Here is a 24,847-nt window from a genome sequence, read left to right as displayed (position 1 = left end):
CAACATCCCCAAGATCCCCGGACCCCCGAGTGCCCGGATACCCATGGATCGCGGAGACCCCCAGACATCCCTGGACCCTCCGAGTCCCCGGAAAAACACACGAGTCCCCGGAGACCCCCAAGGCCTTAGAGCCTCCGAGCCAAGCCGGGCGAGGGCAGCACACACCCCCAGGACAGACTGTCCGGACCCCTTCTTTATCCGGGAGGGACTGAACCCTCCGTCCCTCCCTCTTCCCGCGGTCCTCCTGGTCCCCCGCGTGGCTCCAGCCCAACCGCAGCCTCAGAACTCCGCTGCCATGAACCTCCGGCCAGGCGGGGGTGCTGTGTGAGGCGCGGACTGTGCAAGGGAGACGCCGGGAGCACCCGGAAGTACTCCGCCGTCGGCGGAAGTCCTGTCCCCCGCCCTTCGCGGAAGTCACACGTGCTCGTTCTCTTTTCTCGTGGCGGGCAGCAATTATGGCGCACTACAACTTCAAGAAAATCACGGTGGTGCCATCTGCCAAGGTAGGCATCCTGAGGCCTTCCCCTCTTGCCTTGTTCTTCTGCCGGGTCGCTGGGACGGCACAGGCCTGCAGTGCTCCCCCGCCGGGCACCGCTGCCAAGGCCACGTCCTCGAGATTAGGGCTCCTCGGGTTAGGGTTCCCTCCAGAGGGTAGGGTTCTTTTCTCAGACATGAGTCTTCTATGGAGACGAGGCTGTCTTTCCTTAGCGGTTGGAGTCTTTTCCTAGGAGGGGGGTGTCCTTCCTCAGCCGTCAGAGTTCTCAGAGATGAGAGGGTCCTTCCTCTGAGGGGAAGGCCTTCCGCAGAGAGGAGAGGTCCTTTCCCGAGAGAAGGGTGAGAGTCCGAATACTTTATGAAGCAGCTAACTTCTGAACTGGCCCCTCGAGGATTCATAAAGCTGGTAGATGGAGGAGGGAGTAGCGATCTCAGGGTCTGAAATCTGTATCCCTGCTGGTACTGAGAGTGCTGTGTGCACCTGTTAACTTGTCTCTGCACCGGGGAATTCATGCAAAAATCTTCAATGTTTTAAGTCACCTTACATGTTTTAGGAAATTATAAACTGGGTTTTTGTTTTGCCCGTAATTTTTATATTGTGAAAGATACACGAATTGAAATTGTAGGGTGTTCTCTTTTTTAAATATGTTTTCAGATTTATACTTGAGTTGTCTGACTACTTAAGTTTCAAAAGTTCTTCGGTGTTTGATAAAAGGAAATTTGGTTTAAAATTTCAGCAGGCTTTGGATAAGTATTTCTTAACGGCCAGAAATTATAAAGATGAACAAAGTTGTATATAAAAGATTTAGTTAAGAAAAATGTAGTTTAAAATAATATACTATTATTAAACATTGGTCTTTTAATAAGGTTTCAAATAAAGTGGGTGAAAAATAGACGTGTTTGGTATAACTCTTATTTTATTTAATTGCAGGACTTTATTGACCTAACGTTATCGAAGACTCAACGAAAGACTCCAACAGTTGTTCATAAACATTACCAAATTCATCGCATTAGACATTTTTATATGAGAAAAGTCAAATTTACTCAACAAAACTACCATGACAGACTCTCACAGATTCTGACAGATTTCCCCAAATTGGATGTAAGTGACTCTGGGGGCCATTGATGCTCATATATAAATGTAAGCTTTCAGATCATGGGGGTTTAATCAGCTTGGTCTACTCATCTGACAGATAATGAAGGAAGCAAAATAATAGAATTGTCTGAGTTTACTCAGGGAGTTAATGGCAAAGTTGGAAACAGAACACAAGTGTTTTTATTTCTTAGTATTCCTATTTTCTACCAACCGTACCCCATATAAGAGGCCCAGAGCTCTCTTGAGGCTTTGTAATCTCTTGGATTGACAGGAGCCAACACCAACGTCTCTAAAAGCTGTGAATGAATCTGGAAGCCCAGGATTCTGGTGGCTCACCAGGTTGTCTAATTTCCTCTCCTCCCTATTTCCTTTTTCTGGCCTCACGCTGGGTCAGTGGCCCAAGGTCTACCACTGTTTGTGATCTTGTTGGTTTATCAGCCAGTCGTGGTCAGTTCATCACTGACTACCTTTTTCACTGGTGGTAAACAATAGCAGAGGGGAGCTGTGACTTTTCCACAATGCCAAAAAAACCTCTTAACTCTGCTGTGTAGTGCAGTTTGCCTGTTTATTTAATAGTTGTAGAAAACTAGAACAACACTGCTTATGAGTCCCTGTGTAGGATCACACATTGGCAAGGTTACTTGAGGCTGTGAAGGATGGGTCAGCAGTACGGTGAGAGACTAAATTTGTCACTGCCCTGAAATAGTCTCTGCAGGTAGGTTAAAGCAGAGAAAAGCTTGTTTTACGTGACAAGTATTTCTTTTATATTTAAAAAGATGACAATGGCTTGTTTTAAAAAACATACAGAAGTGCCCTGACTGGAGCGGTTCAGTGGATCAAACACTGCCCCACAAAGTGAAAGGTTGCTGATTCAGTTCCCGGTGAGGGCACATGCCTGGGTTGTGGGCCAGGTCCACAGTTGGGAGCGTGCAACAAGAAACTCTTACATTGATGTTTCTCTCTCTCTCCTGCCCCTTCCCCCTCTCTAAAAATGAATACAATCTTTTTTTAAAAAAATTTTAATACAGAAATGTTTAAAATTTAAAAGTTTCTACTAGAGGAGTGACACTTATGACTTTAGGACTTGGCACATGTGCTGAGTGGATGCTTGTTGAAAGCAGTAAATTATTTTTTGAGAAAAAGAGGATTCTATGGAAAGGCCTGGGGGTGAAAAAATGTGAGATTATTCTAAACTAATTTGATACTAGGAAATAGCTAGTTTGAGCAAACAAAATATTTCGGTCTAATTAGTATTCTGTGGTTCTTTGTAAGAAGTTTTACCTTTTTCATTCTTGGCATCATGGTTTTTTGCTTTGTTTTTTTTTTTAAATACGTTAGAGGTTCAGATTTATGAACAGTTTTGTTTGTTGTGTTTTGTTTTTTTAACCAGAATTAGTTATCTGAGAACAGTTTCAAAGTAGAGGGCTAGAGTGAGTTACCATTTATTGAATGATTACTGTCTCTCAGGTACTGTTCTAGACACTAGGAGTATAGCAGTATTAAAAGCAATTCCTATCTTCGTCTAGTGGAAGGAAAGACTAAACAGAAAGGTACTTGGTGTGTCAGATAAATAAGAAGAGTAGGGAGTACCCTAGCAGAGCATTTGTAGCAGAGACCTGAAGGAATTTAGGTGGTGAGCTCTGTGGGTCCCTGGTGAAACCTGGGAATGCTGTCTTCAAGAAACAGGAGGACCCCCCCCAGGAGGTGGAGCAGGGCATATGAGAAGGAGAGTATTGGGAAATGGGTCAGAGAGGCGACTTGAATTCTGTTGTTAAGGACTTGACATTCTTAAGGAAGGAAGCCTGTGGACCTGAGCTTGGGACTGGCCATCTTCTGGCTTAGCTCTTAGAGGATGACGGGCCCTTGGGGGTAGGAGGCCACTCAGGTCAACACAGTGACTTAGAGGACTGGTGGTGGTGAAGGAGTTGGGAAGTGGTTGGCTTCAGGGTATTCTTTGAAGGAAGAGCTAACAGATTTGCTCATAGAGTAGGTGTGGGCCATAGCATCTTGGACAGTAGAGTTGCCCTTCATTGAGACAGGGAAGAACATGGGTTTGAGGAGGTGGAGAGCATTTTGTACATGTTAATCATGAGATGTTGGTAAGACATTCAAGCAGAAGTGCTGAGTAGTCTGAAGCTCAAGAGAGGTCTGGCTTGGAGATGGACAGATGGGGCTTATGAAAATGTAAATGTGTGAAAACCTAGGTGAGGTCACCTAGGAAGTGAGTGTAAGAAAGGTGCTCCAGGGAGCGCAAGTGGTTAGCATTGGCGTGGGAACTTGAGCCAGCAGGGGAGTTGGGGAAGTAGTAGCCTGCAAGAGAGAAGGTCCTAGAGGCCAGGTAAACGCATCCCGGAGGCCAGGAAGTGTGGGGAAGGGTCTGGTGAGGTGAAGGGAGAACTGGAGGTTACTGGTGGTGGTGAGCTGTTTTAAGGGCCTGGTAGAGACAGACCTGACTAATTTGGGGTTTGTGGGAATAAGAGGAAAGAAAAGACACAGTACCTCTTGTCATGCATTTGCCAAGAAGGGAAGCAAAGCAAAGGAAGGATTGGGGGTCCAAGGAAGTTTTAAAACTTGGGGGGAAGGCAATGATAACATGTTTGCAGGCTGATAGGAATGGCCAAATGGAGAAGGAAGACTTCGTGGAGCTCAGTTATTGAGTTGTAAGAGGCGGGGTCTGGTGCACAGATGGAGCAGGCCTTGTTTAGGCCTGAGGACAATTCTTCCATAGAAGCAGGGATAAAGGGGATGTTTCGGGCACAGCTCTGTGGGTGGGCAGAGGCGACCACAGGACTTACTTCCCGGTGGCTCTTGTTCTCGCAGAGAGCCAGACACTCATTAGCCAGGAGAAAGAGATGGGGAGAGATGCTAGGGGTTTGGGGAGAGAGGGAAAGGTGTGGTAGATCCCCTAGGGATATTCTTCAAATATTTATACATAGGAATGAGAAACCTGTACCAAACTGACTGCTTTGCTTTTCTTGTAGGATATCCATCCATTTTATGCTGATTTGATGAACATTCTCTATGACAAGGATCATTACAAGTTGGCTCTAGGACAAATAAATATTGCCAAAAATTTAGTGGACAAGTAAGGTATTTTCCAACTATATTATCTTTTACATTGTCAAAAGTGAAGAAAACCTTATGTGTTTCTTTTTATTTCTTTAAGTGTTGCTAAAGATTATGTGCGGCTTATGAAATATGGAGACTCCCTCTACCGCTGCAAACAGCTGAAGCGTGCCGCCTTGGGGCGAATGTGCACTATTATCAAAAGGCAGAAGCAAAGTTTGGAGTATTTGGAACAAGGTACTTGTCATGCATTAGCAAAAATGGTCTTGAGTACATTCTATTAAGGTGCTTGACCTTTGTCAGAAACTTATTTTTGAAATGTTTTTGCTTCCTTTTAGAATGACAGAGTCAGGTTACCGTATTTTGCTATGTATAATGTGAAAATTTTTGAGGGGAAAATAAGGATGTGCATTATACATGGATAGTCCTAATTCCGTATCTATATAAATGTTTTTATTTTTTTTATTTATGCTAGTACGTTAAAAGTGTAACTTGAGAAAGCAATAACAATATCTGTATGCAAAATAATACTCTGGAATGTGATAATTGGTTTTGTTTCTAATAATAAATAATTGTACTAAAAATTAAAAGGTATTTTCCTGAAAGTTTGGGCCAAAAACATGGGCAGTGTATATAGGATTGCATAATGCACAGCAAAATATGATATTTTTCCTACCCTACCCTGTGAGAAATTCTGACAGGTACTATTAAGAGAATTTATGCTTCCAAAATTTAGTAGGTAAGAAATATATTATAAACCATGGGGGAAATACCAAAAATATGTATAAAAATAAAATGACTCATAGTTTTACATATTATTTACTTCTTAATTTCTTTTCATGCTTTGTAACGTGATAATATCAAACTCCTACCTGTTTTCTTACCTGATAGTTTCTTTTTTTTTATTTTAAGATTTTATTTATTTTTAGAGAGAGGAGAAGGGAGGGAGGAAAAAAAGGAAGAAAAACCTCAGTGTGTGGCTGCCTCTCATGCGCCCCTTACTGGGGACCTGGCCCAAAACCCAGGCATGTGCCTTGACTGAGAATCTAACCAGTGACCCTTTACTTCACAGTCTGGTGCTCAGTCCACTGAGCTACACCAGCCAAGGCTTTATACCATAGTTTCATTTACTAGGACAACATCTGAATCAACATGGTAGGAGTTTTTTTTATAAACAATTCTTTTCTGTTTTACGTGCATGTAATTTTCATCACAAATTTATTTTTTTAATCCTTGTCCACTGATATATTTACTGGTTCCAGAGAGAAAGAGAGTGAGGGAGAGAGAGAGAAACATCAAAGCTAAAGAAATACCAACCAGTTGCCTCCTGTATGGGCCCCAGCTGAGGACCAAACAAGCAACCCAGGCGTGTGCCCTGACCAAGAATTAAACCCACGACCCTTTGGTCTATGGGATGATGTTCCAACCAGCTGAGCCACAATGGCTAGGGCTTCACTGTGAATGTTTTTTAACTCAGGTGGTTTGTTCCACCTCCTCCAGCATCTAGCAAATAATTTGCAAAATAAGAATGCAATACTTGGCTGCTTTGACAGTGCTTCTGATGATCTGTTTAACCAGTGGTGTCACTGGCACTGTGTGCACTGCGGGCAGTCCCCTTGAGTAGTAGTCATTACATGGAAGCAGCGCTCTGTCTAGCCTGAAAATGATGACACGTGTACTGGCCTCAAAAGCACTTTTCCAGATACTGTCTCATTTAATGAGTTGCCTGGGCACTTAGACATGTGTGTTTTTTTTTCACCCCACCTTTGACCAGTTGGACAGAAATACCAAGCTGGTATGACCATGGAATAGTACTCTTGATACAGTCAGATTTGAGAAATACAATCCTTAATACCATCGTGCCTCTGCAAATGATCCTTTTTTTCATTCATTTGTATTTTCTTCATCACTTACATTAGAAATGTTGGAGTAAGGGTAATATAATCACAGGCCTGGAGTGTAAGTAAAACAGATCTTAAACCTTGAATTTCTTATTTATTTATTTTTTTTTTTGTGAAATTAAGCACATTTAATTCAAACTTCTCACAGTGCGTCAGCACCTGTCCCGTCTGCCAACCATTGACCCAAACACGAGGACCCTACTTCTCTGTGGGTATCCAAATGTTGGCAAGTCCAGCTTCATCAATAAGGTTGGTCTGTCTCTGATAATTACATAGGTAACCAAGGACCTGAGGCCAAAAGGATGCCATGTCCTGACCACATGGGATGGAGGGTGGCTGGCCAATTAGTCCTTTAGTTGATACTGCCCTGGGCTTAAAATATTCTGTCCTTGAAGGGAGGATTGAGTTTGTCAGATTCTAGATTTATATTGCTATTATAGAAACCACATTTTGATTCTTGTATATTTCCTAAAAGTTTCTAAGGGATTTGAGATGTTTCAGAACATATTAACACACAAGAACCTCTCACAGGACATGTTGTTTTGACATGTTCTGGGACTAGTGCTGCCAGCAGATCTGCTGTTCACTGTGGCAGGCTGCTCTCATTGAATGGGACTTCCCAGGCTCCCCCGGTATTTCTTGGGTACTGTCCCCTTGGTTGTTGTATCAGCTTTCACGTAAACTATTTAGTCCATGTAGTGGGAAATGCTGAGTCATTCTTGCTTGAGTGAGTTTATTAATTGGAACTCAAGGGCATTGTTTATGTAAGTAACTTGATGCTTCAGGATAATTTACGTGACTTTGAGGGATGTGAGCAGAGAAGAAACGGCTATTAAAATGTCATTTCACAAGCAGCAACAGCTTAGATACCAGTGAACAATTGTTACATTCAGGTGGCCTTTTGCTACTGAGAACACTTTTGCCTTTAAGCAGATTTGTAGATTTTTATTTTGTCCACACGTTATGCTGACCTGGTGACAAGCCGAAGCTCCACAGTGCCTTACCTATGTCTCCAACATTAGTAAGCCAGTGCTGTGGGGCAGAGACAGGGGCCGCCTAATTAAAATTAAACAATTAAAAATTGGAGTTCCTCAGTTATGCTGACTGCATTTCAACAGTTCATGGACAGTGTGTGGCTAGCAGGCCCCATATGGACAGTGCAGATGTAGAACGTATTCGTCATTAAAGAAAGTTGTGCTGGATATTGCTGGGGCTGGGGCTGACAAGGAGAAGCTGGTGCGTGTCCTCCTCCTCCTCCTGGGCCTGCCTCACCTCCCTGATTCCTGATTCAGACTCCTCCCCTGTGGGCTGGTGATGAGGAAGTGGAGCCCATCATTTGTCAAAGCACAAGAGCTCCTGTCCCCAGCAGTTAACCATAGAGGAGTCACTTGTTCTTTTTTTTTTTCTTTTGCCTACCAAAACAGTCTTGATAACATGCCGGGGTACTTTGATGCTGTTGGAAAGAAAATAAAGAGTTGAACACTGTAATTGTTCTGTTTGGTTCCAGGTGACAAGAGCAGATGTGGATGTGCAGCCTTACGCATTTACCACCAAGTCTTTGTTTGTTGGGCACATGGATTATAAGTATCTGCGCTGGCAGGTGAGAGCTCTTATCTCTAAATGGAACAGACATCTTGTGGTTTTGTCAGTGGAGTATGATTTTTGACTCCTAGAGTACTAGAGTGTTCATTTCTTAGTGCACTTAGAGGTGGGGAGACTGAGGATGTAGGAAGTAGATTCTTGGGGTTGCCAGAAGCACCCCATGATGAGAACTCCACTGAGCTTTGGTGTTGTGTTGGGGCAGTTCTTGTTCTTCTGGTGGAGTTTAGGGGAGCAGCCAGCTACCAGGAAGGTTCCGCATTACCTTAACAATGGTGCTGCTGAGGACAGTCTCCTTGTCACCCTTTTTGACCCCGTTATTAAAAATAGCATTTACTAACTATTGAAAAGCATGAAGCAGTCTGTTTCCTCAGTTGAATTTAACTTGATCATTGAGGGAGTAAGTGGTTCTTCGCACGTGGGCGTGTTTACCAATTATTCTAGTTCTGTTTCATCATGTCACTAGTGAGCAGAGGGGCATTCTCTCAAGTTCATTGCTAGTTCTTTAATGAGCCCTGTAGGTCCCTCTATCTCCTGTTTTTCCATTGTAGCGTGGTTTATGTTATCATGGTCAGTTGGGAGACCTGTGTTTTATTAAATAGTTTTATAAGGGCTAATTTCGGTATGTGAGCAATTCCAGGACAGTAAGTTTGTGAGCAGATGTGCTTTGGAGTGATCAGTCTGACCATTAGGTTGTAGATACCCCAGGGATTTTGGACCACCCTTTGGAGGATCGGAACACAATCGAAATGCAGGCCATCACAGCCCTGGCCCACCTACGCGCCGCAGTGCTGTATGTGATGGACTTGTCTGAGCAGTGTGGGCATGGGCTGCAGGCGCAGCTGGAGCTCTTCCAGAATATCAAACCTCTCTTTGTCAACAAGGTGAGTGCAATGACCAGTACCACAGTTTATGACTTGCAGTGTGAAGGTAGTAATCACCTTGTTATCTTTCTTACCTCCCTAGCCTCTTATAGTCGTAGCAAACAAATGCGACGTGAAGAGAATAGCTGAGCTTCCAGAAGATGACCAGGTAAGTTACCATAATGTTTCAGTATTTCTTACCAATTCTAAATCTCATCTGACAGCCAGAGTTTAGAAAGAAGTGTAGCAGTTGTAGTCCAGTTTTTGGTTTTACAGTTGAGATAATGTGTTCGTGGAAAAGTTCGTATAGTTTCTACCATAAAATAAAAGACATTTTTCATGTTCACTAATAACTTTATTGATTTGGATATTTAGACTATGTCGGCTATCTCCCACAAGGTATAACATTGATTGTTCACAATTAGTGTCTTGATTTGATTGCTGTCAACTTCATTTGGTCTGTTCAACCATGAAGCATTGTCCAGGGAGAAATCTCCAACACAAAAATTTGCAAACCGCTTTTGATACGTTCAGTCAGTCACAGCACCTTCTCTATACACTGCACAAATCTTCTGTTGCATTTACGTTGAAAACATTGCATATTTTCTTCCATCTTCAATATTAAAATGGTTATACAAAAATTCACCAATTTTGATATTTTTCTAAAATGCATGCTGATATGACAGCTATCACAATACAGTCTGTAACAAAATTGTTTTGAATGAAGTTAAAGACAGCTAAGCACTCCTAGAGCATCATCCAAAAAAAAAAAAAAACTTTTTAACAGACTTTTTGGCCAACCCAGTAGTATCCTTGCTGGTTCAGTCAACATAACATAAACACTTCTCAGTGGCAAACTAAACCAGAAATTTCCTGATGGCTGTTTTGTGAGAGGCTGTGGAAACATCTGTGTACGCAACAAGCTGGTACATACAACCTCTGGAAGATGTGCTTACATGCGAAGGGACCATTCTCTTACACCAAGGCCTTAAAGGAAATGCAGCGCAGGCCTCGGCAGCCAGGTGCACAGGAGCAGCACTTTGCTGAATAAATTTCTAGGTATCAGGTTTTGTAGTGTTACCTACGTGTCTGCTGCAGAGTCTTTGATGAAGTGAGTTGGAAATTTGAGTGAACAAAGGAAAATGAACATCTGACTCTCCACAACTGGAATCTGTAGTGTCTGCTGAAGTTTTCCAAGAGGCAGGGAATGGAAACTTGTTAAATTGAGCCCTGCAGCCCTCTTTAGTTGCATCTTTCAGGACAGACACTGTGAGAAACTTTGCACTAGTACAGTGCTTCTCAGGTCGTGGCCCCAGCAACAGCGACAGCTGCTTTCCCATGGTAGTATGTTCTGAATAAAAGGTCACTGGAATCAGAAACTGGGGGGCGCCCAGCAGTCTGGGCTTGAACAGTCCCTGGGTGATGGGTGCACACGGGGTTCAGGAGCCGCTGTGGTAGAATGATGACTCCATCTGGCCTTGTCTCTGGGAGCATACTTCATTGAACGGGTAGAGGGTCCTGAGGATGCATCATGCTGCTCTCTTCCCAGTGTCCCTCATATGTGGACATTTAATGCTTCGTGAAAATTAGGTTTTCTCAAACAGGTATGCTGGTTTCCCTGGGGATCTGTGGTGTATTCTTTAAATTACTGATTATATAAACAGTGCCGTCAGATAATTCACTTACCTTTGAAAGGACCCAAGTACCTATCAAGCAATCTCAGTTTTTCAGTTTAAAAGCACTAGAAGGCGGAGAAGAAGGGAAAGTCAAGGACACCAGGAAGGTTGGGAATGACTGCTGTACCAGATGCTCAGGCTCTGATTCCAGTATTAACAGAGGCTTGAGTTCAGCTTTGTCACCTAGCAGCCCTGGTGGGTAAAATCACCTCTCTGGAGCAATAGTGACGCCATTGGATTTTTACAACCAGTGATGTTGTCAGGAAGATTTAGTGAAACTGAGAAGTGACATTGGGCGCTGCTGCTATGCTACTGTCTGCATAACGCTATCTTGTAACCTGTATTCATTGGTGCTTTGACTTCATTGGCAGCAGTGTAAGGTTACTACCCCATCTTTTGTGATGGACATTGTCACCACAAGCTCAGGCAGAGGCAGTAGGTGTCTTGCTTGGGTTTACATATCAGTCACTAGCGAGACTGCCTCTCCAATCCCACTGTTCTTCAGGCCCACTCCTCTTTCCAGTAAGGAAGCAGGTCTTGTTCACAGGAAGCTTAATGATCATGGGATTGGTCACCTCCATTTGAATGAAGCCATATGTGGAAAAGTGCACAGATGAGGTCCGATGAGTCTTAGTGGTTTGTAAGGAGCATTATTTGTGAACGTTTCTGTGTTGTTTTCTAAGGAATTCTCTTAGGCTTTGGAGGCCAAATACTTTATTAAAAATAACTGAAAACATTCTAAAAAAAATCTTACCTTGTTCTTCTTGCCAACTTTGTTTTTGTAAGGTAAGATCTCGTTGGAATATCCTGGAAAGCCTCCGGTTTGCTTGTTGTAGTCTGGTTTGATCCTCTTAGTAATTTATTAATCATGGAACAATGTAGGGAAAAGTAAATAACTGTTTTTGGGAGATGTTTTTCAAGAGTTAAAACAAACTGCAGCTGTTGGTCTAAGTAGCATTTATAATACCCATTGAAGGAACACTACGATTTGTTCATGATGACCTAGAAATAACATGTGTCTCATTTTTCCTTTATATTCCCAGAAAATATTTATAGATTTGCAGGCTGAAGGATTTCCTGTAATAGAGACCAGCACCCTGACGGAGGAAGGGGTTATCAAAGTGAAAACAGAGGTGGGTGCTTCCTTAGAGGCAGGTGTCAAGCCCTTAATTGTCTTTCTCTTGTTTAGAAAAGTCAGTCATGGGGAAAGAGTTTTCTTTCCAGGTATATGACACTGAGGATGTGTAGTGGCTTAGGCAGGAGGCATGATTGCAGGTGCCCTCACTGAAGCCCTAGTCCCACCTGCCCCGATGAAAGTGGCACTTTGCAGAAATACTTACACTGCCAGCACAGGTCATTTTAATTTCGTCCACTGCCTGCTGTTTCTCCTGACCTGCCAGTATTTCCATGGGAACTGGACTGAAAAGTACTTTAATGGATCCTGTTCAGAAGGAAAAAAGTACAAATGTGAACAGCTTAAGGAAGCACTTCCTGTTAGATTTCACATGGTCCTAATAATCTTATTTTGTTGTTATTTTCACCTGAAGTAAAACGAAAGGGCACCTCTGATAACTTTCACTCAGGCTCAGTTCTAGTTAGAGTCCTGAGGTGGGCTGTGGGTTGAATTAGGTTAGCATGAGGTCACTGGCAGTGGGAGAAGGGCCCAGAAAGGGCCGCGGGGTCGCTTGGCGCCAGCTGTGTGGTGGTGCTGTCTCTGGGTTCTTCTTCAGATTGGGCCTGACCTGGAAAGGGAGAGATGCAGCCTCCATCCTGGAGAGTAGGGTCTGCCCCAGGGTAGTTAGTGGACCTTAAAGCGGTCCTGGGGACTAAGCCACCAGATGTCACTAGTGAGCAGAAGTGCTTAGGCAGTTCCAAACCTTTGGAACCATAGTCTGTGGTTTCTGTTGCAGGATGCGTTGTGACTCTGTGCCTTGTTTTCACACTTTCTTAGGCTTGTGACAGGCTTTTGGCTCATAGAGTTGAAACCAAAATGAAAGGAAATAAAGTGAATGAGGTGCTGAACAGATTACATTTGGCTGTGCCAAACAAAAGAGATGATAAGGTAAGGTTGCCCTTCCAGAGAGCCCTTGAGATGGGATTATGATGCTGTGGCTGACAGTGTGGACACGCTGCGTGCTTTTGTTCAGGGGCCGCAGATGCAGTTACACACACATGCATAAATGGATGGCGTGAGTGGACTTGAACATTTTACTCAGACTAAAAATCATTCTGTGTATATCAAAAAGGTAAAAGATGAGCATGAGGTGTCAAGTGAAAACCTGCTTCTCACTCCACCAGGGAGGTTACTGTTAGCTCTGTACTGTTTATCTTTCTAGAAATATTTTTGGTATAAAAGCATATTTTTAAAATATTTAAACACAAACTGTATTATATTCTTTGAAATTTTTCATTTAATTGCCATTTTAGTGCTCCAGTGCACACCCTTACATACAGTTCTTTATTTTTATTTGCAAATCTATCTGTAGAGGAAACCTTTAAGGTATGGCATTGAAGACGTTATCCTCTATAGTGCCTTACAAGTGTGTACTGCGCTGATGGTTTCCTGTACCTTTAGTGTTGGATGTTGGCATCTGTCAGTATAGTGAATTAAGCTGGTTAAATATACAGCTGCTAACTGGATGGACAGTGGCGGGTACTACGTCATGTATACAAGTGTCGGATTATGATGAGTACACCTAAAATACATATAATCTTGTATACCAATTTTACTACAATTTTTAGCAAGATAGTTTTGTTGTGATTTATTTCTTTAATGATTAATGCAGATGAGCACTTTTGATGGGCTTTTGGCCTTTTCTGTTCTTCAGATTGTTTATCTTTTCTCATTGACTTACAATTTTTATGTTAAGGAAATCAGTCTCTTGAATATTCTTTTTTTAATTTTTAAAAATTAGTTAACAATCAGTGTTATTTTGTACTAGTTTCAGGTATATTGCATAGTGGTTAGACAGTCATGTATTTTACAAAATATTTTGTACTATAAAACAATGTTTTTTATTTTTTTATTTGCCTTTTGAGTTGATTTTTTTTTAACCTTATTTTAAGCTATTAACATATATTAATATTTTCTTTGTGGCTGCTGGGTTCCATGTCATGCATATCAATGCCTACCATCCATTCCAAAAATAGTTTTTATTCTGTGCTTTGATGGTTTAGTTTTTTAAAATTTTATCTGTTTTGAATAAAAAGTCTTCACCTGATTGTGAATTCATTTTGCTGTTAGGAAGCAGTTGGAGGTAGTTGTCCAGCTCTGTTTTTTCGGTAGCTAGTCATTTATCTCAGGTTTATACCTAAATTTCTGTTATTCATGATCTGCTTTACTTCTGTATTCCTTCCTTTGTTAATAATTATTCTTGGTAATCTTGAAGTTTATTTTCTAAATGAATTTAAGAATTAGTTCATGGAGTTCTCTCGGCTGCCTTGCCCAAACTGGCCCTGCACCCTACCCTCTCCCCCTGAATTATCTGTTGGTTTTTCATTAGTGTGGGTGTGGTTCTATAATTTGGGGGGGGGGGCTCAGATAGACAATTCTTTTTCATTTCTGTGATCTTTCACATTCAGCAAGGTGTTTTACATAAACATTTCCCTTAATATCCTCTTAGGAGAGGCCCCCTTTCATCCCAGAAGGAGTGGTGGCACGCAGGAAGAGAATGGAGATCGGGGAGCCTCGGAGGAAGACGGTAGGTCACTCTCAGACTCACTGGGTTTACTTGTGGAGAAGGGCAGAAAGGGATGGAGACTTAGAGCGTGAACAGCCAGCAGCACTAGTGTCCACACCATTAGACTCTATGAGAAGACAGCCAATGAAACCCAACAAAGATCCCTGCCCGCATGTATGTGGCCCTCCAGATGTTCACAGTGGCTCTCCTACTCAATGTAGGAGTTGAGTGGTGTCAGGTGTGGAAAGGACTGGTCGTTAGGTGGGAGAGGAGGTTATTTCACAGGAACAAGGAGGGGCCTTAGCATTTCTGAACGTGAAGGGTCAGATAGAGCTGATCATAATCATATTTTTTTTAATTGCAGGAACGAGATATTGAACTGGAACTAGGAGATGATTATATTTTGGATCTTAAAAGTAAGGACTTGCATGTAATAGTTATTTTAAGTTGCCAGTTAAGTGTAAAGTGTTTCAGAAAAGTGTGAAACAGCTTTAATGAGCACAAGTTTTCCAGTATTTTTTAAATTTAATTCCTTAAAGATGAAATTTCTGGTAGTTTTTTGTCATTTCAGCATAAGGGATTATTTTTGTAGCTTTCATAGCAGGTAAATGTTGAGTCAGGTTGATTGTCAGCAGTCTGTTATTCATGCCTTTTCCCTCTTTATTTGTTTTATTTTTGTTTTCCTTCTGTGGTCACTTCATCCCGAGGTACTGATAGTCCTTGGGAAATGCCTGGGGCGGGGAGGTGGTGAATCTTTCATAAGCAGGTGGCTTTGCTTTCATTGTGTCGAATTACAGAGTGGCATGACTTGTATAAGTTATAACTCATTTTGGACATGTAGTTGAAGATACTAAAACTACTGTAAAAGTAACTTAAAAAATTTTTTTTTTAACTTTAGAGTACTGGGACATAATGAATTCATCAGAAAAGTACGATAAGATACCTGAGATCTGGGAAGGCCATAACGTAGCTGATTACATTGATCCTGACATCATGCAGGTTTGTGTCACTTGTTAAATTACATGACTTGTATTCTTTTTTAATATGACCACAAGAAGATACTGGCACAGCTTTTCGCTTGTCTCATGGTGTATTGGTCAATACTTTGGTCTATGACTCAAACACAGCTTTTGGCTCAACTGCATCTGTTGCCATTGTTTCTTCTACACCCACGAGCCTCCCTGTCCCCAGTCACTAACAGCATGCTCCTGCCAAGTGTCGTGGAGATCCCAGTGCTTTGCCCATTGTCAGCACCATTCATCCTCTTCCCAAAGAGGCCTTTTCCCTTCTCAGCCTCCTCCTCGACTTCCCTCTGCCCGTCTCAGTAGGCCGCCTGCCTTTATGAAGAACCTGCAGCCCTGGATGTGAACACTGTCCTCGCACAGCTGCTTCTCATCAGCAGGTACCTCTGGGTGCAGCACCATTGGTTCTCAGGCCTGGTTCCTTCTTGCCTTCAGAGTTTTGCTTTGTCACCAGCGTCTCCCTCCTATTTCAGTCCCTTCCCTGTTTGCTTTTTCTTAGCATATTATTGTCTGCAAGTGTCTCTCACCTTTAAAAAACAAAAATAATCTGGGTCCTCCTATCCTGTCTTTTCTCAGTCAAGCTTCTTGGAAAATAGAACTTTATAAATATTTGCCATCTACATTTCTTCATTTTCCTCTCTTCAGTTCCCAAATGGTACCCTTAAATTATACTTGTAGTCTCCAGGTATCAAGGGCATGAATCCGAACGTAAGCCACTTTCACACTTTCCCTATTTGTCCACTTTTGAAGTAGTCCTTGTTCTCTGTTGTCTGATTTTCATCCTTGCTGCCTGGGCTTTAACTAGTCTTCTGCTTTTTCCATCCCTTACCCTTCTCATCCAGTTGTCTACATTCCCTCACATGAGAAGTGATGTCACTCTCCTCCTTTAAACTCTTGAGTAGACTGGCCACCCAGCACCCACGCTGAGGCCCCTCCCAGCCTCTGCCCCAACGCTGTCACATAAATAGTGATGTAGGCACAACGGACTGCTGGATTCCAGCCAGTTTATTTGTTGGATTATGATGTACATGCATGTATTTTTATTTTTTGTTGATTTTAGAGAGAAACATTGCTATCTTGTTTCACTTATTTATGTATTCAATGGTTGATTCTTTTTAATTTTTTTAAAAGATTTTATTTACTTTTAGAGAGAGGGGAAGGGAGGGAGAAAGAGAGAAACATTGATGTGAGAGAGAAACATCGATCAGCAACCTCTCAAATATGCCCCAACCGGGGACCAAACCTGCAACCCAGGCATGCGCCCTGACTATAAATTGAACTCGTGACTTTTCGCTTTGTGGGATGATGCCCAACCAGCTGACTCACACCGGTCAGGGCTGTTGGTTGATTCTTGTATGTGCCCTGACTCAGGATGGAAGGCGCAATCTTAGCATATTGGAACGACACTCTAACCAACTGAGCTACCCATCCAGAACCTACATATGTGTATTTCTGTTTAATTTTAATTGTATAGCCAATGAGGTTGTTTTTGGAGATGGCATTAGGATGGATAAATGAAACACTGTAGGACAAGATCAGTGCAGTTTAAGTTCTTTAAGAATGTCTTCCCTGTATCTGCTGGGAGCACAGAGACTGAGGGAAGTGCTGCCTGTCTGCACATTTATAACTGCAGTGTGTGCACTCATTGTTTTTAAAGAAGAAAAAGACATGGCACGGAGCATTGAATATGCTGTAGCTCAGTCATGTAGTCTTTATATTCTTCCCAGAATCTTCGCTGAGAGGTTAATTCTGGCATGTGACGAGGCTCACGTGAAATGATCCTGGCATCCGTTGCATACCAAAAGGCTTCAGAGAAACCTAGTTCCCAGAATTCCTACACTTTTGAGGTTTTCATTGCTGATTTTGTTTAACTGTGACTCTTATTAAAGAAATTGGAAGAGTTAGAAAAAGAAGAAGAGCTAAGAACAGCAGCTGGAGAGTATGACAGTGAAACGGAAAGTGAAGACGAAGAAATGGTGGAAATCCGACAGCTGGCAAAACAAATCAGAGAAAAAAGGAAGTTGAAAATTCTGCAGTCCAAAGAGAAGAACACACAGGGACCCAGAATGCCACGAACTGCTAAGAAGGCAAGTTTTTTGTCATTCAGGGAGGTGTGACCTATTTATTTGCATATTGCATAATCATTGCTAGGTAAAACATTTCTATCTGTGTGTAGCCATAACATTGTACATGCTTTGTTTTGCTGGTATGTATTGGCTTTTATGGTAGGTTGATTATTATGCCTTTTCTTGGTGATTTTTTAAAGTTCATAAGATCATAATTTATGATACGTAGCTGTAAAGCAAGCCATGAATTAACATGTTCTTATTTATGATCTTATTTATGTTCTTATTTATTCGTCCAGATTCGTGTTTTAAAATTTACAGAAACCTAACCCAGTCTAACAAATCTGAAGGCGATTTATTGCCTCCTGTGATCTGTTAGGACTGATTACCACAGATTAGGCTCCAGTGGGTCAGTGAGGTCAGGTTTCTTTTCCAGCTCTCAGCCCTGTCTCTGTAGGCATCTTTCTGTACTCATGCTACTCACGTTCTCGTCGGGGTTGCAGGTGAGGTTAGGTCCTGCAGTCATCTCCGAACCTTGGGGCGGGACCAAAAGTGGAAGAGAGGTGGGTGAGAGCTCCCCAAAGAACAGACCGCGTGCAAGGCAGTTATAGTGGGACAGGACAGAAAATGACTACAGCGCACATACATACTTCATGGATATTCCTGTGCTTGCCACTTTCCATGTGATGGCAAGTGAGGGGTTCTTGGCAGATGCAGTATCTCCAGTGGTGCTTGGTGTGCCTGTGGGGACAGTGGCCTTGGGGTGTGTGTTGTGTGACCTCTGCCTCAGTGACTTTATCAGCACACAGGGAATCTCCTTCAGAGTTGTGCAGAATCCAGGGATAAATTATACATTGTCCTACACGTGGCAAGTGCCCAGGAAGTGTTATTTTTCATCAGATTCAATCAGCTGTCTGAAAACAACATTATGAACCCAAGTAAAAGATATAATTTATAAAAGAGGTATATCACAAATCATTATAAAAGGCACTTCCCCTTGAGTTTGACATTTCATCAAACTGGTTTTGCTTAAAACAAATAACCTTTTCCCCCTTTTTCAGATTCAGCGGAAAGTCTTGGAGAATGAGATGCGCAGTCTTGGTGTTAACATGGATGATAATGACAACGTGAGTGTGCAGAGATGGTTTCAGATACTTTTGTAGTTGGATACAGCTGTGTCCTAGAAAATCAGGGGCTCAGAAACCTATAGGACCACAGAGTTGATTTAAAAAGAAATTAGAACCACCATTCTTTCTGTTGAGAACCTTCAGTGGCCTGAGATTTTGGTTGAAAGTGGCTGGTTGAAGGTGAAATGTGTTAGTTACACTGTTATCCTTTCCCTCCTGGGAAACAGGTTGGGCATTTGGTCAAGGGGCCATGCTTTTGGTGCAGGATGGCGTTGCCAGACTCAGTTCTTGCTGTTCCCATTTGGGAAGACCTTGCCCACACCATCATCCTTGATTAGAACTCTTCTCTGTAGGCAGGTGGACTGTTTTCCCTGGATGTCACTCTAATGCTCTGTTTAGTTAATATCTCATGTGTGAGGTGGCTGCACTGAATTTCTTTTATTCAGGGTTTTGTTGGTTTGCTTTTTTTCAGTGTTTTATTGTATTTGTATGTACATTTTTTGTTCCAGGCTAATGCAAAATTTGGAAAGTTTCGAAAACTAGAAAGAAAAAAATCACTTGTGATTATAGCACACAAAAATGAACTAGGATGCCATGTAGTCGGGGCTTTTTTATTCAGTGTTTATGCAGAGGGGTTTCGTCTTTCTGCTTCTTTCTTTGAAATCTGTTTATACCCTCATGCCACACACTACATCTACTTTTTACTGTGCCACAGGCTCTTTTCATCTTAGGGGAATTGAGTAAAAAATTCAGTCTCTTTATTTTAGGTCTTTTGGATGACTTGCAGTTTAAAAATTCATTTGTTGTTGCCTGAAAGAATGTAAGGTGATGTGTAAGAAATACCCAATAAAAACAAGTATTTGTGTCAACAAAAAACACAAATTGGAAATGTTAGAACAAAACAAATTGATGTCGTCTGTCTGACAGTTTTTTTCTTTGAACTTTGATTTTTGTGACTAGAGTATTTTATGTGATGTTTTAATTAACTTCAGTTTAGTTACCAAATAACCATGAAGTGCTATTAATAAGTCTCTCAGCTGTGAAAGGAAATTAGGCTGCAAATTGTTCATAGCTGTTTATCTGGAAGCTCAGTGATTAGAAGGCATTTCAACTACCTGTTAGAATTCCAGGTTTTTGTTTTTTGCTTGGTGAGTTATGTATATACATCTTTATATAAAAGAACTCTTTCTTTGTTTATTTAAAAGATTTTATTACTTTTTAAAGAGAGGGGAAGGAAGGGAGAAAGAGAGGGAGAGAAACATCAATGTGTGAGAAATACATGGATGAGTTGCCTTTCACACGTCCCCAGCTGGGGACCTGGCCTGCAACCCAGGCATGTGCCCTGACAGGGAATTGAACTGGCAACCTTTCAGTTCGCAGGCCAGTGCTCAGTCCAGTGAGCTATGTTAGCCAGAGCAAGCATGTTTTCATATTCTGGATTATTTACTCAGAACATGTTCCCAGAAGCAGAAGAATGAAATCAGAGTAAAGTTTGTTAAAAGTTTCTTTCCAAGAGGGTTTTGGCTGATTTGGATTTTCATCAGCAACAACTGAGAAAGCACCCTGCTTGTGTGGAGTCTTAGTTTACCATGCATATGTAGCCTCTGATATTCGGGGGCTTACTAAGTGCTGGGCTTACTAACTACATGCCTTTGAGGGAACTACGTTATTCTTATTTTCAGACAATTGGGGTGGGTGAACCCTGCACCCTCCACCAGCAGAACCCGTCGGTGGCCATCTGTGTGCCTTGACCGAACCTGGAGGCTGAGCTTTCTGATGGCCATCACTGTGTTCAGATATATAACCCAAATTGGAGGAGTAAAGAAGAAGATAACTCCAAGTCTGAAATTCCAGTTGTGATGCTAAGCTAATGATCTAGGTTAAGAGAAAACATTGCTGAATGAGCAGCTCTAAGTAAATTTTTTTTAATGGAGTACGATTAGCTTCATAACATAATGCAGCCATATTAAATGAAAAAGAATATGTGACTGATAATTAATGTAAAGTTAATAACTATGTGTATTTCAGAGATTTTTTTTTAGGTTATTTGGCAGTGGCTTTGATAAAAGCTCCTGAGTGTCCTTTCCCCGTATTGGAGTGATTTCATGTTTGTCACTAAGCCTGAATGCCATGCTTGGATCCTGAAATGTGCTTTTTGTGCCTTTTAGGCCCATTATGCAGTCCAGGCCAGAAGGTCTCGGAGTGTCACTAGGAAAAGGAAGCGGGAAGACTCTGTCCCACCCACGTCTATTGCCCGGAGTCGCAGTTGCTCACGAACCCCACGTGATGTGTCTGGTCTTCGGGACGTCAAGGTTAGTCTCTGCCATGCGCAGTTAATAACAAGATGGCCCCTGCTTTTGGCTGCATGAGCACTCAGGGCAAAGCCCCTTTTTTCCAGCTGTCATTTGGAACAGGGACTGCAGGTGGGGGTTGGCTGTGTGCTGCATCCTGATATCCATACTTGGGCCAGTTCAGTTGGGTGTCCCTGGATCTTTGCTCTGGGTACGCCACTCCCTCGTGGTGTCCTCTCAGGGTAGACAGAAGCATGGTATCATATGGTACTGAGCCTAGGTCCCAGCCATTTTTGGACATGCTAAGAAATAGTCCCAGCTTAGCCCCTGGAGGCCTGGGGCCCTCACCCACAGTGAACCATCCTGGGAACCAACTGACCTATTTTGGTCAGTCTTGGGAAAGACACTCTGGATGTACACTCTCTTGATGAAGCTTTTTAATTAAACACAAAAATTGTTTCAGCATTTTAAAACTTCAGGTAAAGGAGAAAGTCTGTATAAATGGGTAAGCAGTCTACTTCATGGAAACCTGAATTTTTCATTCCACCATGCCATCTCCATCTAGTAATCTGGATTTTAATATCAACATTGTCATTTAGATGTGAGTAGTACAGTCTCATGGGTCTTAATCTGAGTTTTTTGTCCAAGAGGGAGTTAGAATAGTCTAATTTTCCACTAAATATATCTGGTCCTTATAGGTACAGAACTTGTCTAGATACAACTTTCCTCCTGCCTTCACATGCAGGTTTTGGTTGAGTTGCTGCAGATACGTTCTGGTGGGTCCAGAATAACAGTGAATGCAATTTACCTGGGTTTCTCAACACAGAACAGATCTAAACCACAAAGACAGAATTTTTTTTAAATCCTCACTCAAGGATATGTTTATTGATTTTAGAGAGGTGAAGGCAGGGGGGAGAGAGAGAAACATCAATGTGAGAGAAAAACATCGATTCGTTGCCTCCCATATGCATCCCATCCCGGGACCAGACCTATAACCCAGGCATGGGCCCCGACCGAAAATCAGACTGGCCGCCTTTGGGTGTACAGAATGACACTCCGACTAACTGAGCCACCCCGCCAGGGCGAGACAGACTCTGTTATCAGGGCCGTGGAAATTGGGTCTTCAGTGACTAATGCGTTTTACGTTTTCTCCTCTTTTGTAGATGGTGAAGAAAGCCAAGACTATGATGAAGAGTGCTCAGAAGAAGATGAATCGGTTGGGGAGGAAAGGGGAGGCAGATAGGCACGTATTTGATATGAAGCCCAAGCACTTACTCTCTGGAAAGAGGAAAGCTGGTAAGAAGGACAGGAGATAGTGTCCTTCTCAGCTGAAGCAGTTTGGCTAGACTGTAGTTTGTTTCTTGGTTTGATATGATATAGTTTCATAAAATTGGAGTCAAAGGTCTGTAAACTCCAAATGATAGTGAAATAACTAAAGCACCTGTTCCTTTTCTCAAAACTGGTTAACCCTTCATGGTACAGGTTGAGAAATTTTTATCACTGCATACTTTTATAAATACTTTTGAGTACACTGGTTTCTGCATTTAATGGACTTCTGATTGCATCAGATTTGCAGAATTGGAAAAATGTATTGGTGTGACTATTGTTCTCTTCAGCAAGAGGGAACTTTGGTTTGGTTCCCTGCATGTGAATAGTCCTTTCTTGCAAAGAAAACCTCTCCACTTGTGGCTGTGGGCAGAAGGCTGCCAGTCCTGCTTGCAGACACAGTTTCACGCCCGCACTAAATTATTTTCTGTTTTTTTTGTACAATGTATCATTGTAATCTGTCTTCAGCTATTTTATCCAAAATAAACTCTGAAGGAAAGTAGTTTTGATTATTTGGGGTTTTTTGGAGGGGGGGAGAGTAGGGTAGTTGCAAATTACTGACAATTTGGCCAAATAAAAGGGGGGGGGCTTTTAATTTTTAAAGCAAAAATACTTTGTTGTGGAGAAAAATGTAGCCTGAGGCAGATACTACAGCAATTAAATGTGGATATCTGCTTCAGAAGTCCATTGCTAAAAAATCACATGATGAGTAAAACACAAATACCCAAACACTACCACAAAAGCACCTTTCGGAGTCTGTTTTCAATTTTTTTTATACGGATATCATTGTGAGGTACTTAGCAGCTCAAAACCCTCAACATGTTAGAATATTAAGTGTGTAAAACATCACTTCTTGTCCACAAAACAATACCATTATTACCATATAATTTGTATGCTTTTAGCAAGTCCTCTTCACTGATTTCTGGAACACTAATTATACCTGTGTATGACAGTCTTCTAGTGTTTTGCATACAGCAGGCCCTTGAGTAATCTTGCATCATGAGGTGCTGTATGAATAGTTTGTATTAATTAGCCTATGTCACTATTGGCTTTATTATATACACGTTTCACTTAAAGTTGCAGAACCTACTGATGATATCAAGTGAGGACTTAATACATTTCCACATATCTATGCTGAAAAGATAGTATGAGAAACTCAAACTCTTGGAAGATAGAGTAGGAAGCACCAGGAACTTCTTTAAAGTGGCTCTGGCAGAACCTGTGTGTGTAACTAGTTTGGAACTCTGAAGGTTTGCGTCTTTGAGGGAGAGTCTTGGCCAATAAATCACAGTAATTTTGGTCAGCTTAGCTTTTGTAGCTTACTGTTTATGCACTGCCTGCTTCCCACTGGGAGACTGAACCCAAAACCTAGGCATGTGCCCTGACTGGAAATCAAACCAACTTTTTGCTTTGTGGGACGATATCCAAACCATTAGACCACACCAGTCAGGTCTGGGATTCTATGTCTTCATTGCTGATTGCTGCTTCTGGTAGAAGAGATTGACTCCCATTCATGCAATTCCCATAAGCTGAATCAGAATCAGGAAATTAAAAGGGCCAGTGCCTTTTTTTTCACTTTCTATTTTTTTCTTGTTTACCTTTTTTGGAGGACAGACATTTAAGGATTAGGACTTTAAAAATCAACTGCTTGTTCTGGAATTTAAAAAGCACACATGCCCCAGAAAAGGCGCATCCTCAGAAGAGAACTGAGAAGCCCTTATAAGTTTATACCCTAGGCTGGCACAACTATCAAGGAAAAAAAATCCCAGCCACCCAGGTGAAGAGAAAGGATCTGATTAGCATGTCATACAAATCAAATGTCCAGCTTTCACAACCACCACCAAAAAAAATGGTCCCTTACTAAGAATTTAGAACAGCTGTCTTTTTTTTTAAATTAAATTTATTGGGGTGACATTGGTTAACACAATTATATAGGTTTCAAGTGTACAGTTATGTACGTCACCTGTATATTGTATGTTTACCACCCTAAGTTGAACATTTCATTACCATGTATCTGGCCCCTTTTAATACTTCCCTCATACTCGCCTCTTCTTTTGGTAATTACCATACTATTACCTGTGTCTGAGTTTTTGTTCTTTTCGTCTTGTTTGTTCATTTGTTGCTTTCAGTTTTATATTCCACATGAGTGAAATCATATTATTCTTTTTCTGTCTGACTTATTTTACTTAGTATGGTATTTTCCAGATCCATCCATATTTCATCTTCTGGCTGAGTAGTATTCCGTTGTGTGTGTATATATGTGTACCACATCTTTATCCAAGCATTTGTGGAAGGACACTTCATTGTTTCCATATCTTGGCCACCATGGATAATGCAATGAGCATAGGGGAACATAAATCTTTATGAATAAATGTTCTCAAATTTTTCGGATCGATACCCAGAAGAAGGTCATGGTAACTCTTTGAGGAACCTCCATACTGTTTTCCATAATGGTTGTATCAGTTCACATTCCCACCAGCAGTGAATGAGGGTTCCTTTTTCTCCACCTTTCCAGCATTTATTGTCTTGTTGGTAATAGTTATTCTAACAGGTGTGAGGAAGTGTCTCATAGTTTTGATTTGCATTTCGTAATAGCTAGTGAAGTTGAATGTCTTTTCATATATCCGTTGGTTATTTGT

At 41.7% G+C, this 24,847-nt stretch overlaps 1 protein-coding gene across 1 annotated transcript; it reads left to right on the top strand.

Moving 5' to 3' along the window:
* Window positions 1–348: 348 nt before the first annotated feature.
* GTPBP4 (GTP binding protein 4) lies at window positions 349–22,681 on the top strand. The gene is made up of 17 exons (XM_054591590.1): window positions 349–503; window positions 1,427–1,597; window positions 4,573–4,676; window positions 4,758–4,894; window positions 6,707–6,807; window positions 8,066–8,158; window positions 8,850–9,041; window positions 9,124–9,189; window positions 11,740–11,829; window positions 12,648–12,758; window positions 14,320–14,397; window positions 14,741–14,792; window positions 15,275–15,375; window positions 17,288–17,485; window positions 18,526–18,591; window positions 20,760–20,903; window positions 22,046–22,681. Exons 1-17 carry the CDS (start codon window positions 456–458, stop codon window positions 22,196–22,198), a joined length of 1,905 nt encoding a protein of 634 aa, XP_054447565.1. The 5' UTR covers window positions 349–455; the 3' UTR covers window positions 22,199–22,681.
* Window positions 22,682–24,847: the final 2,166 nt, after the last annotated feature.

Source organism: Pteronotus mesoamericanus, unplaced genomic scaffold (assembly GCF_021234165.1).
Source record: "Pteronotus mesoamericanus isolate MK-2021 breed Mesoamerican mustached bat unplaced genomic scaffold, CSHL_Meso_final scaffold_232, whole genome shotgun sequence".
Lineage (NCBI taxonomy): Eukaryota > Metazoa > Chordata > Mammalia > Chiroptera > Mormoopidae > Pteronotus > Pteronotus mesoamericanus.
Note: the sequence above shows the minus strand (reverse complement) of the source record. Positions and strands in the feature narration are given on the sequence as shown.

Bases quoted from the DNA above. Each gene is read 5' to 3' on its own strand.
- GTPBP4 (XM_054591590.1), top strand. From the start codon at position 456: ATGGCGCACTACAACTTCAAGAAAATCACGGTGGTGCCATCTGCCAAG. The intron at 12,759-14,319 runs GTAAGGTTGCCC...ATATCCTCTTAG, and splicing joins CAAACAAAAGAGATGATAAG to GAGAGGCCCCCTTTCATCCC. The intron at 18,592-20,759 runs GTGAGTGTGCAG...TGTGCCTTTTAG, and splicing joins ACATGGATGATAATGACAAC to GCCCATTATGCAGTCCAGGC.